At 44.1% G+C, this 14,335-nt stretch overlaps 1 protein-coding gene across 1 annotated transcript; it reads right to left on the reverse strand.

Moving 5' to 3' along the window:
- Positions 1-1,322: 1,322 nt before the first annotated feature.
- LOC139564691 (Golgi-associated plant pathogenesis-related protein 1-like) lies at positions 1,323-4,668 on the reverse strand. The gene is made up of 5 exons (XM_071384457.1): positions 4,342-4,668; positions 3,269-3,377; positions 2,976-3,079; positions 2,277-2,354; positions 1,323-1,759 (listed from the first exon to the last, which is right to left on the reverse strand). The coding sequence occupies exons 1-5, from the start codon at positions 4,352-4,354 to the stop codon at positions 1,599-1,601; spliced, it is 465 nt and encodes a 154-aa protein (XP_071240558.1). The 5' UTR covers positions 4,355-4,668; the 3' UTR covers positions 1,323-1,598.
- Positions 4,669-14,335: the final 9,667 nt, after the last annotated feature.

The following is a 14,335-nucleotide window of genomic DNA, read 5'->3' on the forward strand; positions in this document are numbered from 1 at the left end:
GCTTCACAGAGCTCAAGTAACAGACACATCTCAACATCAACTTCAGAGGAGACTGCCTGTGTCACGCCCTGGCCTTAGTTATCTTTGTTTTCTTTATTATTTTAGTTAGGTCAGGGTGTGACATGGGGGATGTTTTTGTCTCGTCTAGGGTGTTTGTATTGTCTAGGGGGTGTTTGTAGAGTTCATGGGGTTGTGTTCATTGTAGGTGTTTATGTAAGTCTATGGTTGCCTGGATTGGTTCTCAATTAGAGACAGCTGTCATTTGTTGTCTCTGATTGGGAGCCATATTTAGGCAGCCATAGTCATTAGGTAGGTTGTGGGTGATTGTCTATGTGTAAGTTGCCAGTCTCTGCACTTATTGTTTGTATAGCTTCACGTTTGTTGTTTTGATTAGTTTGTATAGTGTTCGTTTCGTTTTCGTCTTCATTAAAGAAGAATGTATTGTTATCACGCTGCGCCTTGGTCCTCCTCACTTAAATGTTACGACGAACGTGACAGCCTGGATCAGGCCTTCATGGTCGAATTGCTGCAAAGAAACCACTACTAAAGGACAACAATAATAAGAAGAGACTTGCTTGGGCCAAGAAACATGAGCAATGGACATGAGACTGGTGGAAATCTGTCCTTTGGTCTGATGAATCCAAATTTTAGATTTTTGGTTCCAACCGCCGTGTCTTTGTGAGATGCAGAATAGGTGAACGGATGATCTCTGCATGTGTAGTTCCCACCGTGAAGCTTGGAGGAGGTGTGATGGTGCTTTGCTGGTGACACTGTCAGTGATTTATTTAGAATTCAAAGCACACTTAACCAGCATGGCTACCACAGCATTCTGCAGCGAAACACCATCCAATCATTTTTTCCCCCACAGGACAATGACTCAACACACCTCCAGGCTGTGTAAGGGCTATTTGAGCAAGACGGAGAGTGATGAGTGCTGCATCAGATGACCTGGCCTCCAATCACCCGACCTCAACACAATTGAGATGGTTTGGGATGAGTTCAACCGCAGAGTGAAGGAAAAGCAGCCAACAAGTGCTCAGCATATGTGAGAACTCCTTCAAGACTGTTGGAAAAGCATTCCAGGTGAAGCTGGTTGAGAGAATACCAAGAGTGCAAAGGCGTCATCAAGGCAAAGGGTGGCTACTTTGAAGAATCTAAAATATACATTGAGTTGTTTAATTATCACTTTTTTGGTTACTACATGATTCCATATGTGTTATTTCATAGTTGTGAAGTCTTCACTATTATTCTACAATGTAGAAAATAGTAAAATAAAGAAAAACCCTTGAATGAGTAGGTGTGTCCAAACTTTTGACTGGAACAATTATTTATTTTTTTACCAGAAATGATTTTACTATGTGTAAAATCTCTACCCCCACTAAAGATGGCATGAGTAGGTCGAAACCCAGTTGGGTGGCTGGTACACCTCCAGAAGGCACAGCTGGCATGGTCTGGGTTTGGTCAATGGTGTGCCTATTTTTGTTCATGCATTTGTTAGTCACAGTGGTTTTGTCATATATATATATAAAAAAAAGTCAAGGTCACAAGTCAAAGTGCAAATGTCCTTTGGATGGGGGTGATTGGTCAGTATATGTTCCTCAGTCCTTGGGCGGCAGGACGTTGTTGTCAAAGTGTCCCTGGTTGGTGATGTTCCCTGCTGGAAAGTACCTGGCTACCACAAATGACGAGCCATCTGGCACACTGGCCTTCCCCACACCCAGCTTCTTACTGCCCTTCCACACCATTGCTGTGAAATGACCTGGTTAGAGAGAGAGAGAGACAAGCTAAACACATTCACTGAAGGAAGCCGTCTGCAGCACTGCTCCTCTAAATATATACAGTTACAGAACCCTATGTTCATCTCCTCCCACCCTCTATCGTCCCCTACATATACACTCTTTTCCCTCTATTGCACACTCCCATCTCTCCCCCTCTGTCTTTCCTCTCCTCCTTTATTTGTCAGCAGCACATTCGTTGATAGGAGTCATCCTGACGCTGCAGGGTCGGTCACACTGAGCAGGAGGCTTCAGGAAGAGAACAGGAATGACAGAAAAGACTGGGAATGCTATAAAGAACTGTTATTTTCCACAGGAAGCAGTGTTCCATGTATGTTTGTGAGCAGAGTCACAGGTCTAGTCACAGAATGATAATGTCACATTTATAGAACAAAGACCACACAGTCCAACACTGAACCCAGCCTGGGTGAACACAACACTGTGGCATGCAGCACTACACAAGTCAGAGTGTGTGTGTCTGTGTGCATGCGTGTGTCTCACCTGTGCCAGAGGAGAAGCCGGGGCGGTTGAAGTTGTATTGTTTGACCTCGTCATACCAGCGGTCGGCCACATCCTTCCCTATACACAGAGGACAAAGGTTACAGGTTATCACATAACATTATACTTGTTTGTTGTCTTTGTCACTATTGTTTAACAGAAACTCGGGCCAAACCCCCCAGAGTTCCAGCTGAGATGACAGCGGCAAGGAAATATTATCCAAGATGGCAGCTGTCCAAGGCAACAGTGCTAACCGTATAAAAGCTGTCAAAGCTTGAGGTGGGTCAGAAAAACATGGAGAGGTTTGAGATCCCGAGTTTCAGAGGAACAGTCCAGAGAGAGATGAACTGAGCTTGACCCAGTGATAGTCTCCATAGGAGACTCCATATGAATCACAGCAGACTGTCAGGTCAGTGCACAGACATAGTTGTGCTCTGAGTCATGGTCTTGTTGCTGAAACACTCCGAACACAGAGCAGGGAAATGGACCCCAGCTGTTCCTGCCTGGGCCGCCACTGGACAGGATAGTCTATAGTTTAGACCTAACTAAACCCTACAGAGACTCTGGATCGCTCTTTAATGTTACTATCTGCACCGTACACAGTGAATAATGTATCTGTCCCCATTTACATAACTAAACTTGTGCAGGCTATGTCAATGTTTGGTCATAGCATTAGGAGTCATCGGGTTAGAGTGTGTGTACCTGGTTGGTCATAGGAGGCCCAGGCCAGGTTCTCGCCACAGCTCCCCTTACTGGACTCAACACTGTGCTTCAGGATCCGTGTGCTGGCCAGAGACTCAGCATACCTACAGGGTGGAGATAGTTGTGGTAATAGTTAGATAAAGACAGCTAAAAGATGGGGGGGGGGGGGGGGTAGGTCAAGTGGAAAGAAGTAATGGTTTGGGTGTGGTTGGCCATGTCTCTGATAAAGGTGGTGGGTGGAGGAGATAGATAAGTGTGTGTGGGTTGGGGGGGGCGATGTCTGGGTGACCCACCTAGTTGCATCGCTACTCAGCTTGCTGCTCAGCTTCAGAGGGGGTGCCTGGTGCTTCCTACGATACTCATTATGACTCCGCAACACCTCCTCCGAAAACTGCTTAGAAGCTGAGAGAGTGAGAGAATCACATAAAACAAGATGCCATGAAAAAACTGAAGGTAAATGTATATTGTTTCCCTTGTTTTCACTAATATACAAATCAAACTTTCAAATCATTAATACCACTCAATAAAACAGTAGGTTAAAGATAATCAGACAGTAACTTAGGCAGTAGTAAATCTCCAGTAAGCCCCATACATATGGCTGTTCCCCAGGCTTGAGTCTATAATACTAGACAGACAGTACCAGGGTATGTATGAATGGGGGACACATCCACTCTCTCCCCCTCTCCCCAGCCTGGTGCCAATCACAGCCCTACTCACAGCTCCATTCTCTCTGGCATTCACACAATGAGGCGATTCACACACACACACACACACACACTTAGCAGATGTAGCAAAATACAGTCTCTTACGGCCTTGTGAAGAATCAGCGGTTGCAGTCCTTGGGGCTGGATCCTTGACCCAGATTTAGCTTACTCCTAAACTAAATACCACTTTCAATGGAGGATAATGTGGTTCTGGAAACTGACACCTAAAATGTTCTGTCAATCGATCACACACCCCTTGCAAATAGGGAATTCCGCTACTGGCACAGCTATTCCTGATACTCTCAATAGTGGTTTCATCTTTACCACAGAAGGGAAGAAACTGACCTAGCGCATAGGCGTTACAAGACTGTGTCAAATAAAGATGTACAGCTTTTTAAAATCCACCCCTTTTTCCCTGTTGCATGATAACAGCCCATTGTCACAAACAGACCTAATCCTCCTTTGTAATTACTCATACACGTGCTCACCACACACACACACACACACACACACACACACACACACACACACACACACACACACACACACACACACACACACACACACACACACACACACACACACACACACACACACACACACACACACACACACACACGTACAATTAAATCAAACACAAGTACAATTAAATCTCATGTTACCTGATTTGCCCATGACTCAGAAACTCTCTCTTGTTCCCTTTGGCTCAGTCCGCTCTCTGATGGTCTGAAACAGCTGCTATAACTTTGTTTCTGTATCTCTCTCCCTCTCCCTTTCTGTATTCCTATTTTTCTCTGTAACCTTTGTTCCTCTTGCTCACACTTCTGCCTCTAGTAAACTAGTCTTTCTCAAACCTTCTGCTTCTGTCCTCTCTCACTCTTAAACACCCTGCCTTTTCCTTGACCACACACACACATTATCCTCCCTCTCCCAGTATCCCTCTGTAACACACAGGCTCACTAGCTGGCTCTCTCGCTCTCCCTCCCTCTGTGTAACTGAAAGGGGAGACCCAGCATGGCTGTTCTGATGACATCATCTCTATGAGACACATGCCCTTTTATGGCCTGAGATTCCTGCTTTCTGCTTGAAACAGTGAGCTGGACATTATACCCTAACTAAATTAAGAGCAGTTTAACTGTTTAGAAGCACTTTTACACAGTTTTACTAGGGTGAGCCTATGTGGCATCGATATTAGTCAGAAAAATGTATTCTAGTGTCCAAATTGACTACAAAGTGTAAATAGTAGGATCATTCTGGTCATAAAGTCAGTCTCGTCCAAAACTGAGATTTTCGAGAACATTTAATTTAAAAAAATGAAGGGTAGCATAACAATTTTCCTTGGGTTGGGTTTATTTCAATCCTGCCCACAGCTGGCAGCACCCAAGTAATCATCAATTCGAAGTGCAGCTGCATGTGACCCGATTGTAATACCCTAAGGCTAGGGTATAGTTAAGGACCATCAGTAAAATTACACAATGTACATGTGACAATATTAAAATAGCTCCAAATTCCAATGACTTAAAAACCTCAAACCAACTATAAATTGTAAACGCATATAAAAAATACTGAATGCAGTTAATGAGACAACTAAAAGGTGTGCCTTTAATGTAAATATTGTCCTAGTTACATTGTGTAATTTATTGACGGTCCCTAACTAGCCCCGGAGATAGGCTATCACAAGTCTAACTCTGCCACTTAAGCACAACAGCCGGCTGAAGATAATTGGCAAAATAAGTTGGCTAGCACTAGCAGCCTAACTGTGTCTTGAAGTCACCTAGGCTAGCTAGCACTAGCTAGCACTAGCTAGCCTAGGTGACTTCAAGACACGGTTAGGCTGTTTTATGTTATCTAGAAGGGTGCATGACTTAACTGTTTTGGCAGAGCTGAATATACAAACCCTTGTCACGTGCGAACACACACACAAGAGACACCCACATTAAAGTCTCGTTTGACTTACGTCATGGCTGCTGCATTTCTTATTGAGCAAGCTAAAAAACAACAATGCCAAATTAGTAACTTCAGCCCCTCTTTAAGTGTACATTTCCTCAAAAGATTACTTCCCTAAAGACTTGCTCCAGGACACAGTAAGCTATTCTACCTGCCAAGAGCAAATGAGGTGTCATGATTCCAAAGCCTGAACTCTCTCAGGAGAATCAGTTTGACACAGAGGGCTGGTCATTTGTTTTGGTGGCTTGATCAGAGTAGTGCCACTGCAATTCGACTGAAAGGGAATAAGAAAACAATCAAACTTTACTCGGTGTGGCGACAGTTCGGCAACGCTGTGCTGTGACTGGGTCAGAGATTGTAGGAGATCGTGATGGAGAAGAAAGTGAAGCAAGTATGGAGCATAGCGGTAAAAATAAATTGGGAGAAGATAAAAAAGAAAGTGGGAGAGAAAGAGAGTAGGGGTTTGAAGGGGAGCGATAGGTCTATGGAGGCAGAGATGAAGAAGAAAAGGAAGTTTGAGGAGAGCAGTATAGTTTCCAACGCCAGCGGTAGTTCGGAGGTAGAGCGTGCCGAGAAGGAAGGGCAAGCAAAGTCGCGAGGGGATCATGAGTCCGATAAAATAGTTGATTGGGGAAGTTGTCAATGCTAAAGTGTTAAGAGTGAAAGCCTTTTCTGTTCACATCATTTTTAGGATGATGCTTTTGTGGCGATGTTGGTGCGGTCTCTTGCTCCGTTCGTATTTGGGAACCTATTGATGACATCATGGCAAAGAAACCCCTCTTGAAAAATGACTGCACTTTAGGCTATTGTTAGTAAAACGTTTATTGGAGACAGGAGATCAAGTGGAGACATAGGACGAGGTGGATTATTATATAATAAGGCCTTTTATTAATATGTAAAAATATCTTAGTAAATCGTACAGTACGGCTCCTTCTGTCTGACTTGTATGAAATCGTCGGGAGAGCCCCTCTAAGCAGTACATACAGATTATATAGGCAACAAGCAAAGTAGGTTGATCTTGTCGTCTGGCCTTCCGATTGGTCGATCTGGGTCGTGGGTAGTCCTGTTCGGCCTGATGTCGACATTCCATTGGCTTTTCACACAGTTCTTTGTCCTAGTCACATCCAAAGGCATCCTGCATGTGCGTTTGTTTTCACAGGCCCTATTCATGGGGGAGGGGATGTGTGTGTGGGTCTGACAAAGTAGTGGGGATGGGTGCATGTTGTGCCAAGAATAGCTTATGTTGAGAAGTGGTTAAAACAAGTTACCAGTATCTTATACAATTTCTTACACTATATGGATTAGTATTGTAAGAAATGCACTGATGTTGTCAAATTACATGATATAGGCTGGTAGGTAGGTAGGTCCAGCCGGCCAGGTAGGTAGGTCCGGCTGGCCAGCCAGATGGGACCGGCGGGCCAGTTAGGTAGGTCTGGCCAGTAAGGTAGGTCCGGCCAGCCAGGTAGGTAGGTCGGCTGGACCTCCCTACCTTGCCAGACCTAGATTCAGCTGACTGGCCAGGTTGCTAGGTAGGTCCGGTCATGTAGGTAGGTCTGGCCGGCCAGGTAAGTATGTCCGGCTGGCCGGCAAGCCAGGTAGGTTGGTCGGCTGGACCTACCTACCTGGCCAGACCTACCTACCAGATTAGGTAGGTAGTTCCGGCAGGCCAGGTAGGTTCAGCCGACCGACCAGGTAGGTCCGGCTGAAACAGGATTTTATTGAGCTGATCAGCAACCTAAAAGGCTCTGAAAAGCATCCAATTATCTCTGGTCCCTTGCCGTCACTGGCCCACAAAAGTTTCAGCAGGCTCTTAGCACTTTAAATCTGGCTTAAAGACTACTGCCATTCTGTTGGCGTAACTTTTGCTGACAATTTCAACACTTGTTGGAAACAAAAGATGCTTTACAGGGACGATGGACTCCACCCAAACCATCTAGGCACCTGGACCCTTTTCATATTTCAAGGCTGCGTTAAGATATTGACTCAGAGACAGACCAAACCCTGCTCAGGTAATACCTCCCGTCCTCTCTAAGCGTTATCGTCGTACTGTTGTCTATACTGCCAGGGGTGTTGTCAGTTGTAATTTTGTACCCATTCACTCCACTCTTAGATCTGCTATATTTAGCTCAAAAGAGGAACCCGCTGTGGCCTGCTCACCCAGTGCTTTTAGTTCAAGTGTGAATTCCATAAACCTGAATACCCCCTGGTTTTCAAATCACGTAGAGGGCTTGGGTTATGCACCATCATTGGTTACTCTGAGAGTTCCTCATATTGACATTGGCTGCGGCCTCAGGCCCTATGGTGCTAACCTTGGCAAAGTCATTCCAATTTCTTATTTTTCCTCTTTTACTAATAGGGATAGACCAAATGGTGCAGTTCTATGAAATATTTTAGCCATACCAACTATATCAACCATCAGACAGACACTGCAACCGCCTATTGAACATAGCTTGTTTGAGCTGGAGTTTCCATGTGACTTTAAAAATCGTAAAGGACTTGGGTTGATGCATCTGAACATTAGGAGCTTACTTCCTAAACTGGATTACATCAAGATCTGGGCTATGCAGATGAATCTGGATATTCTGGTATTGACTGAAACTTGGATCTCTGGGAACATTCTGGACTCTGATATTAAAGCCATAGGCCACAAATAAAAGTCGGCTGCAGCTACACTCATAGACTGCATAAAAAATAACTGACATGGCTCATACTGCATTAAACAAAATGTGTTACAATAGTAATAATAGTAGCAGAGTAATTAGTGTAAAAAAAAAGGCTGATGCTTGTTTTTGATGTTTTTCCCACTAGGTGGCGGTGTTGGCACAGACATGAAGAGTGGAACATGGAACCTAAACTGAAGAAGGAGGTACATGAGGATTGTGGACGGATGCTGAGTTTAAGTCAAAAGAGTTAGACCACATCTCATACCAACACTTAGATGGGCTGCATCTCCTCTTCTCCAGCCGTCTTCTGCACTAATTTGAAACTGCACTGGTGACCTATTCTGTGTAGGAAATGAGTCGGGTTAAAACAATATAGAAAAAAATAATTATCGTGCAATTTAGATTATTTATATAGGCTACATTGAGATTTGTCTTTCATAATTTGGCATTAGTGCATAAGCCTTAGCTTTAGGGCCTAACTTTACACGTGCCAAATAGCCTTCACGCCAAATGCTTTTGTGAATTGGCAGAACAATTCCACTGAGGCAAAAAGTAAAATGTCGGAGTTTAATTCAATAAGAGAAAATCTGCAAAATGGAGAGTTTAAAATAAAGAGAAGGGAGGGCCAGAAAAGTCATGTTTATGAAAGATTTGGGGAAGTGGTACAAGAGGATGATAGCAGTGCCTATGTGTGATGAATGAGGCGCTACACTAATTCGACAAGATGGGGACATCAAATAGACCTATGCCATGTCAAGGAAAGGGTAGCCTACTCTTCAAATGAAAAGTGAAATCTGGACACTGACTGTAGGTCTATAACCTTTCACATGTTTCCAAGCCGAACTGAAACATATTGGGTCATTTTCACAGCTTTCTATTTCCTAACAACTGGTCAAACTGATGTCATTAGGACATTTGGCACAGAAAATCTTTCCTATTTTTCTTCCCTGTTCCTAAATGTATTTTCCCGCGAAAGCAGAGATGACACTGAAAACTTTACCGATGTCAACTAGTTTGAAGCATTCATTCTATAATTTATGACATTATTCTGGGGAGCAAAACTTTATTTAGTCTTCTAGGGAAACATACACTACATGACACTAGATATCAGTTTGTCTCTGTGAATGGTTTGTCCTCTGACAAACCAATTGTACATTTCGGTGTTCCTCAAGGTTCCGTTTTAGGACCACTATTGTTTTCACTATATATTTTATGTCTTGGGGATGTCATTCGAAAACATAATGTTAACTTTCACTGCTCTGCGGATGACACACAGCTGTACATTTCTATGAAACATGGTGAAGGCCCAAAATTGCCCTCGCTAGAAGTGGATGGCTGCAAACTTTCTACTTTTAAACTCGGACAAAACAGAGATGCTTGTTCTAGGTCCCAAGAAACAAAGAGATCTTCTATTGAATCTGACAATTCATCTTGATGGTTGTAAAGTCGTCTCAAATAAAACTGTTAAGGACCTCGGCGTTACTCTGGACCCTGATCTCTCTTTTGACGAACAAATCAAGACTGTTTCAAGAACAGCTTTTTCCCATCTACGTAACATTGCAAAAATCAGAAACTTTCTGTCCAAAAATGATAGAGAAAAATTAATACATGCTTTTGTTACTTCTAGGTTAGACTACTGCAATGCTCTACTTTCCGGCTACCCGGATAAAGCACTAAATAAACTTCAGTTAGTGCTAAATACGGCTGCTAGAATCCTGACTTGAACCAATTTTTAAAATCATATTACTCCAGTGCTAGCCTCCCTACACTGGCTTCCTGTTAAGGCAAGGGCTGATTTCAAGGTTTTACTGCTAACCTACAAAGGATTACATGGGCTCGGAAAGATAGGTAGGAGCAAGCCCATGTAATCCTTTGTAGGTTAGCAGTAAAACCTACCTACACGTACGCTACGGTCACAAGACGCAGGCCTCCTAATTGTCCCTAGAATTTCTAAGCAAACAGCTGGAGGCAGGGCTTTCTCCTATAGAGCTCCATTTTTATGGAATGGTCTGCCTACCCAAGTGAGAGACGCAGACTCGGTCTCAACTTTTAAGTCTTTACTGAAGACTCATCTCTTCAGTGGGTCAAATGATTGAGTGTAGTCTGGCCCAGGAGTGTGAAGGTGAACGGAAAGGCTCTGGAGCAACGAACCGCCCTTGCTGTCTCTGCCTGGCCGGTTCCCCTCACTCCACTGGGATTCTCTGCCTCTAACCCTATTACAGGGGCTGAGTCACTGGCTTACTGGTGCTCTTTCATGCCGTCCCTAGGAGGGGTGCGTCACTTGAGTGGGTTGAGTCACTGACGTGGTCTTCCTGTCTGGATTGGCGCCCCCCCTTGGGTTGTGCCGTGGCGGAGATCTTTGTGGGCTATACTCGGCCTTGTCTCAGGATGGTAAGTTGGTGGTTGAAGATATCCCTCTAGTGCTTTGGCAAAGTGGGTGGGGTTATATCCTTCCTGTTTGGCCCTGTCCGGGGGTATCATCAGATGGGGCCACAGTGTCTCCTGACCCCTCCTGTCTCAGCCTCCAGTATTTATGCTGCAGTAGTTTATGTGTCGGGGGGCTAGGGTCAGTCTGTTATATCTGGAGTACTTCTCCTGTCTTATCCGGTCTCCTGTGTGAATTTAAGTATGCTCTCTCTAATTCTCTCTTTCTCTCTTTCTTTCTCTCTCTCGGAGGACCTGAGCCCTAGGACCATGCCTCAGGACTACCTGGCATGATGACTCCTTGCTGTCCCCAGTCCACCTGGCCGTGCTGCTGCTCCATTTTCAACAGTTCTGCCTGCGGCTATGGAACCCTGACCTGTTCACCGGACGTGCTACCTGTCCCAGACCTGCTGTTTTCAACTCTCTAGAGAGCAGGAGCGGTAGAGATACTCTAAATGATCTGCTATGAAAAGCCAACTGACATTTACTCCTGAGGTGCTGACTTGCTGCACCCTCGACAACTACTGTGATTATTATTATTTGACCATGCTGGTCATTTATGAACATTTGAACATCTTGGCCATGTTCTGTTATAATCTCCACCCGGCACAGCCAGAAGAGGACTGGCCACCCCTCATAGCCTGGTTCCTCTCTAGGTTTCTTCCTAGTTTTTGGCCTTTCTAGGGAGTTTTTCCTAGCCACCGTGCTTCTACACCTGCATTGCTTGCTGTTTGGGGTTTTAGGCTGGGTTTCTGTACAGCACTTTGAGATATCAGCTGATGTAAGAAGGGCTATATAAATAAATTTGATTTGATTTGATGACCAAAGTATATGGGCACCTGCTTGTCAAACATCTCATTCCAAAATCATGGGCATTAATATGGAGTTGGTCCCCCCCTGCTATAATAGCCTCCACTCTTCTGGGAAGGCTTTCCACTAGATGTTGGAACATTGCTGTGGGGACTCGCTTCCGTTCAGCCACAATTAGTGAAGTCGGACACTGATGTTGGGTGATTAGGCCTGGCTCGCAGTCGGCGTTCCAATTCATCCCAAAGGTGTTTGACGGGGTTGAGGTCAGGGCTCTGTGCAGGCCAGTCAAGTTTTTCCACACCGATCTCGACAAACCATTTCTGTATGGACCTTGTTTTGTGCACGGGGGCATTGTCATGCTGAAATAAGAAAGGGCCTTCCCTGAACTGTTGCCTCAAAATTGGAAGCACAGAATCGTTTCGATTGCCATTGTATGCTGTAGCGTTAAGATTTCCCTTCACTGGAACTGATGGGCCAAGCCCGAACCATGAAAAACAGCCCCATACCATTATCCCTCCTCCACCAAATGTTACAGTTAGCACTATGCATTGGGGCAGGTAGCGTTCTCCTGGCTTCCGCCAAACCCTGATTCGTCCTTCGGACTGCCAGATGGTGGAGCGTAATTCAATACTCGAGAGAACGCATTTCCATGGCTCCAGAATCCAATGACGGCGAGCTTTACACCCCTTCAGCCTACACTTGGCATTGTGTATGGTGATCTTAGGCTTATGTGCAATTGCTCGCCCATGGAAACCCATTTCATGAAACTCCCAACGAACAGTTCTTGTGCTGATGTTGCATCCAGAGGCAGTTTGGAACTCGGTAGTGTTTTTACACCCTATGCGTTTCAGCACTTTTTTAATGATCAATTAGCCTTTTAAAATGATAAACTTGGATTAGCTAACACAACGTGCCATTGGAACACAGGAGTAATGGTTGATGATAATGGGCCTCTGTACGCCTATGTAGATATTCCATTAAAAATCTGCCGTTTCCAGCTACAATAGTCATTTACAACATTAACAATGTCTACACTGTATTTCGGATCAATTTGATGTTATTTTAAAAGACAAAAAATTTGCTTTTCTTTCAAAAACAACCCCCAGAACCATCCTCACATACTTTGTGCCCCCGCTGAGTTTTTGTGTGTGTGTGTGTGTGTGTGTAAGTGATCTGATTTATAGAGAGAAGCTCTTTCGGAGGGCAGTGGAGACGTTGATCCATGCATATATAATATCTCTGCTGTCAAAAAGGTTGGCACTGCTACCTGTGAATTGCGGCAGTCCCTCTCTCTCTCTCATTCTCTCTGTGTCTGTTCCAACCATTTATATCCCTCATCTCTATATATATCTTTCTCCACCCTCTCTATCGATCTATCTTTCCTCTCTTTTTCTCTCAGTCTCTGTCTTCACCTTCCCCCTCTCTATCGTCCACTCTCTAGCTCCCTCTATTATTCTATCTCTCCTCTCTCTATCTCTCTGCACTTTCTTTCTATCTCCCCCTCATGAGATAATTTGATATCTGTGATGAGAAGCATTTCCTTGCTTTAACGATTCGATAACGACCCCCTCCCATCAATCCTTCACAACGTTGTCCTCTCCACTCTGTTCTCCTGTCATGTGTGTCTCAGGCCGTTAACATTGATGGCACATTACGAAGTTAACTACGGAGATATCAAAAGTGCTCAAAATGTTAAATAACTTGGAAAGTGCATGCAAGTGCATATAAGTACCTATAAATTGCTATAATTCTATTCCAGCAGTCGGAAGAGGAGGTTGAGGACTTTTTAATAACTGTTGGAGTTCAATCTCATCCTCATTCGAAAGTCTTATGTGTGTGTGTGTGGGGAGACTGAGACGGTATTAAAGAGACCATATTACCAGGAATTAAATTATCAGCAGAAGGAGGAGGGAGTTCATTTTCACCCAGTAAATTCCCAGTGTTCTGTATCAGAACCCTATAATTCAGTAAGAATTAGCTGGCATTTGTGATGTCATCAGACAGAACCACATAGAATGTTCCACATAGGATGGAAGTATTCAGTCAGTACATCTAGCATGTTTAATAGGAGTCTAGCACCTGTCAATCAAATTAAATAGAATTCTCACAATAAGAGACGTCGTTTCCCCAAATGCTATAAATCTGATCACCCTGTTGCAGGAGAACTTTCCTTTCCTAAAATGTGCAGTGTATTTGAGGTTTAAAAAGGCTTCTGAACTTTGTAGTTTCCACTTAGAAATGTCAGACTTGACTTTCCCTTATGAAAAATGTATAAACCACATACAATAATGTCCATGAATTATAATCCACATAATAATTCACATTTCCTGTTGCTGCAGGATTATTTTCGTGCTGTATCAAACTGGCACAAATTAAGATCCTACATCTGTATCTAAAGGTGAGATAGGGAGGGAGGGAAGTGATAGTCAGAGAAAGCGAGAGTGAGATTCTGAGGCAGAGTGTGAGAGCAGAAGAAACAGGGAGAGGGAGAAAGCAAGACGACGATGATGGTTTGTCTGGGGGGAGATGGCTGACTCCTGGCTGACTCTAATCAGCAGAAATGTAATGTCTTAATAGGCTAGTGCAGTTACACACACACACCCGCGCACAGTTTTAAAAGGCCGTAGCAGTCAATAAAGTTTCTAATGTGCTTTAAGAAATTAAGCCTTTGGAGAGGAGCAGAGTGCATGTCGGATATTAACCCCAGGCAGTAACCTGCTCTATCAACACTCTAAGTAAATTACCCTCTCACACACACACACACACACACACACATCTATAGGACACACACTAGGACACACACAGACTGGGA

This window comes from Salvelinus alpinus, chromosome 35, assembly GCF_045679555.1.
Source record: "Salvelinus alpinus chromosome 35, SLU_Salpinus.1, whole genome shotgun sequence".
Classification (NCBI taxonomy): Eukaryota; Metazoa; Chordata; class Actinopteri; order Salmoniformes; family Salmonidae; genus Salvelinus; species Salvelinus alpinus.

Bases quoted from the DNA above. Each gene is read 5' to 3' on its own strand.
- LOC139564691 (XM_071384457.1), bottom strand. The intron at 2,355-2,975 runs GTACACACACTC...CTCTGTGTATAG, and splicing joins GGCCTCCTATGACCAACCAG to GGAAGGATGTGGCCGACCGC. The intron at 1,760-2,276 runs GTGAGACACACG...CTCTCTAACCAG, and splicing joins CGGCTTCTCCTCTGGCACAG to GTCATTTCACAGCAATGGTG.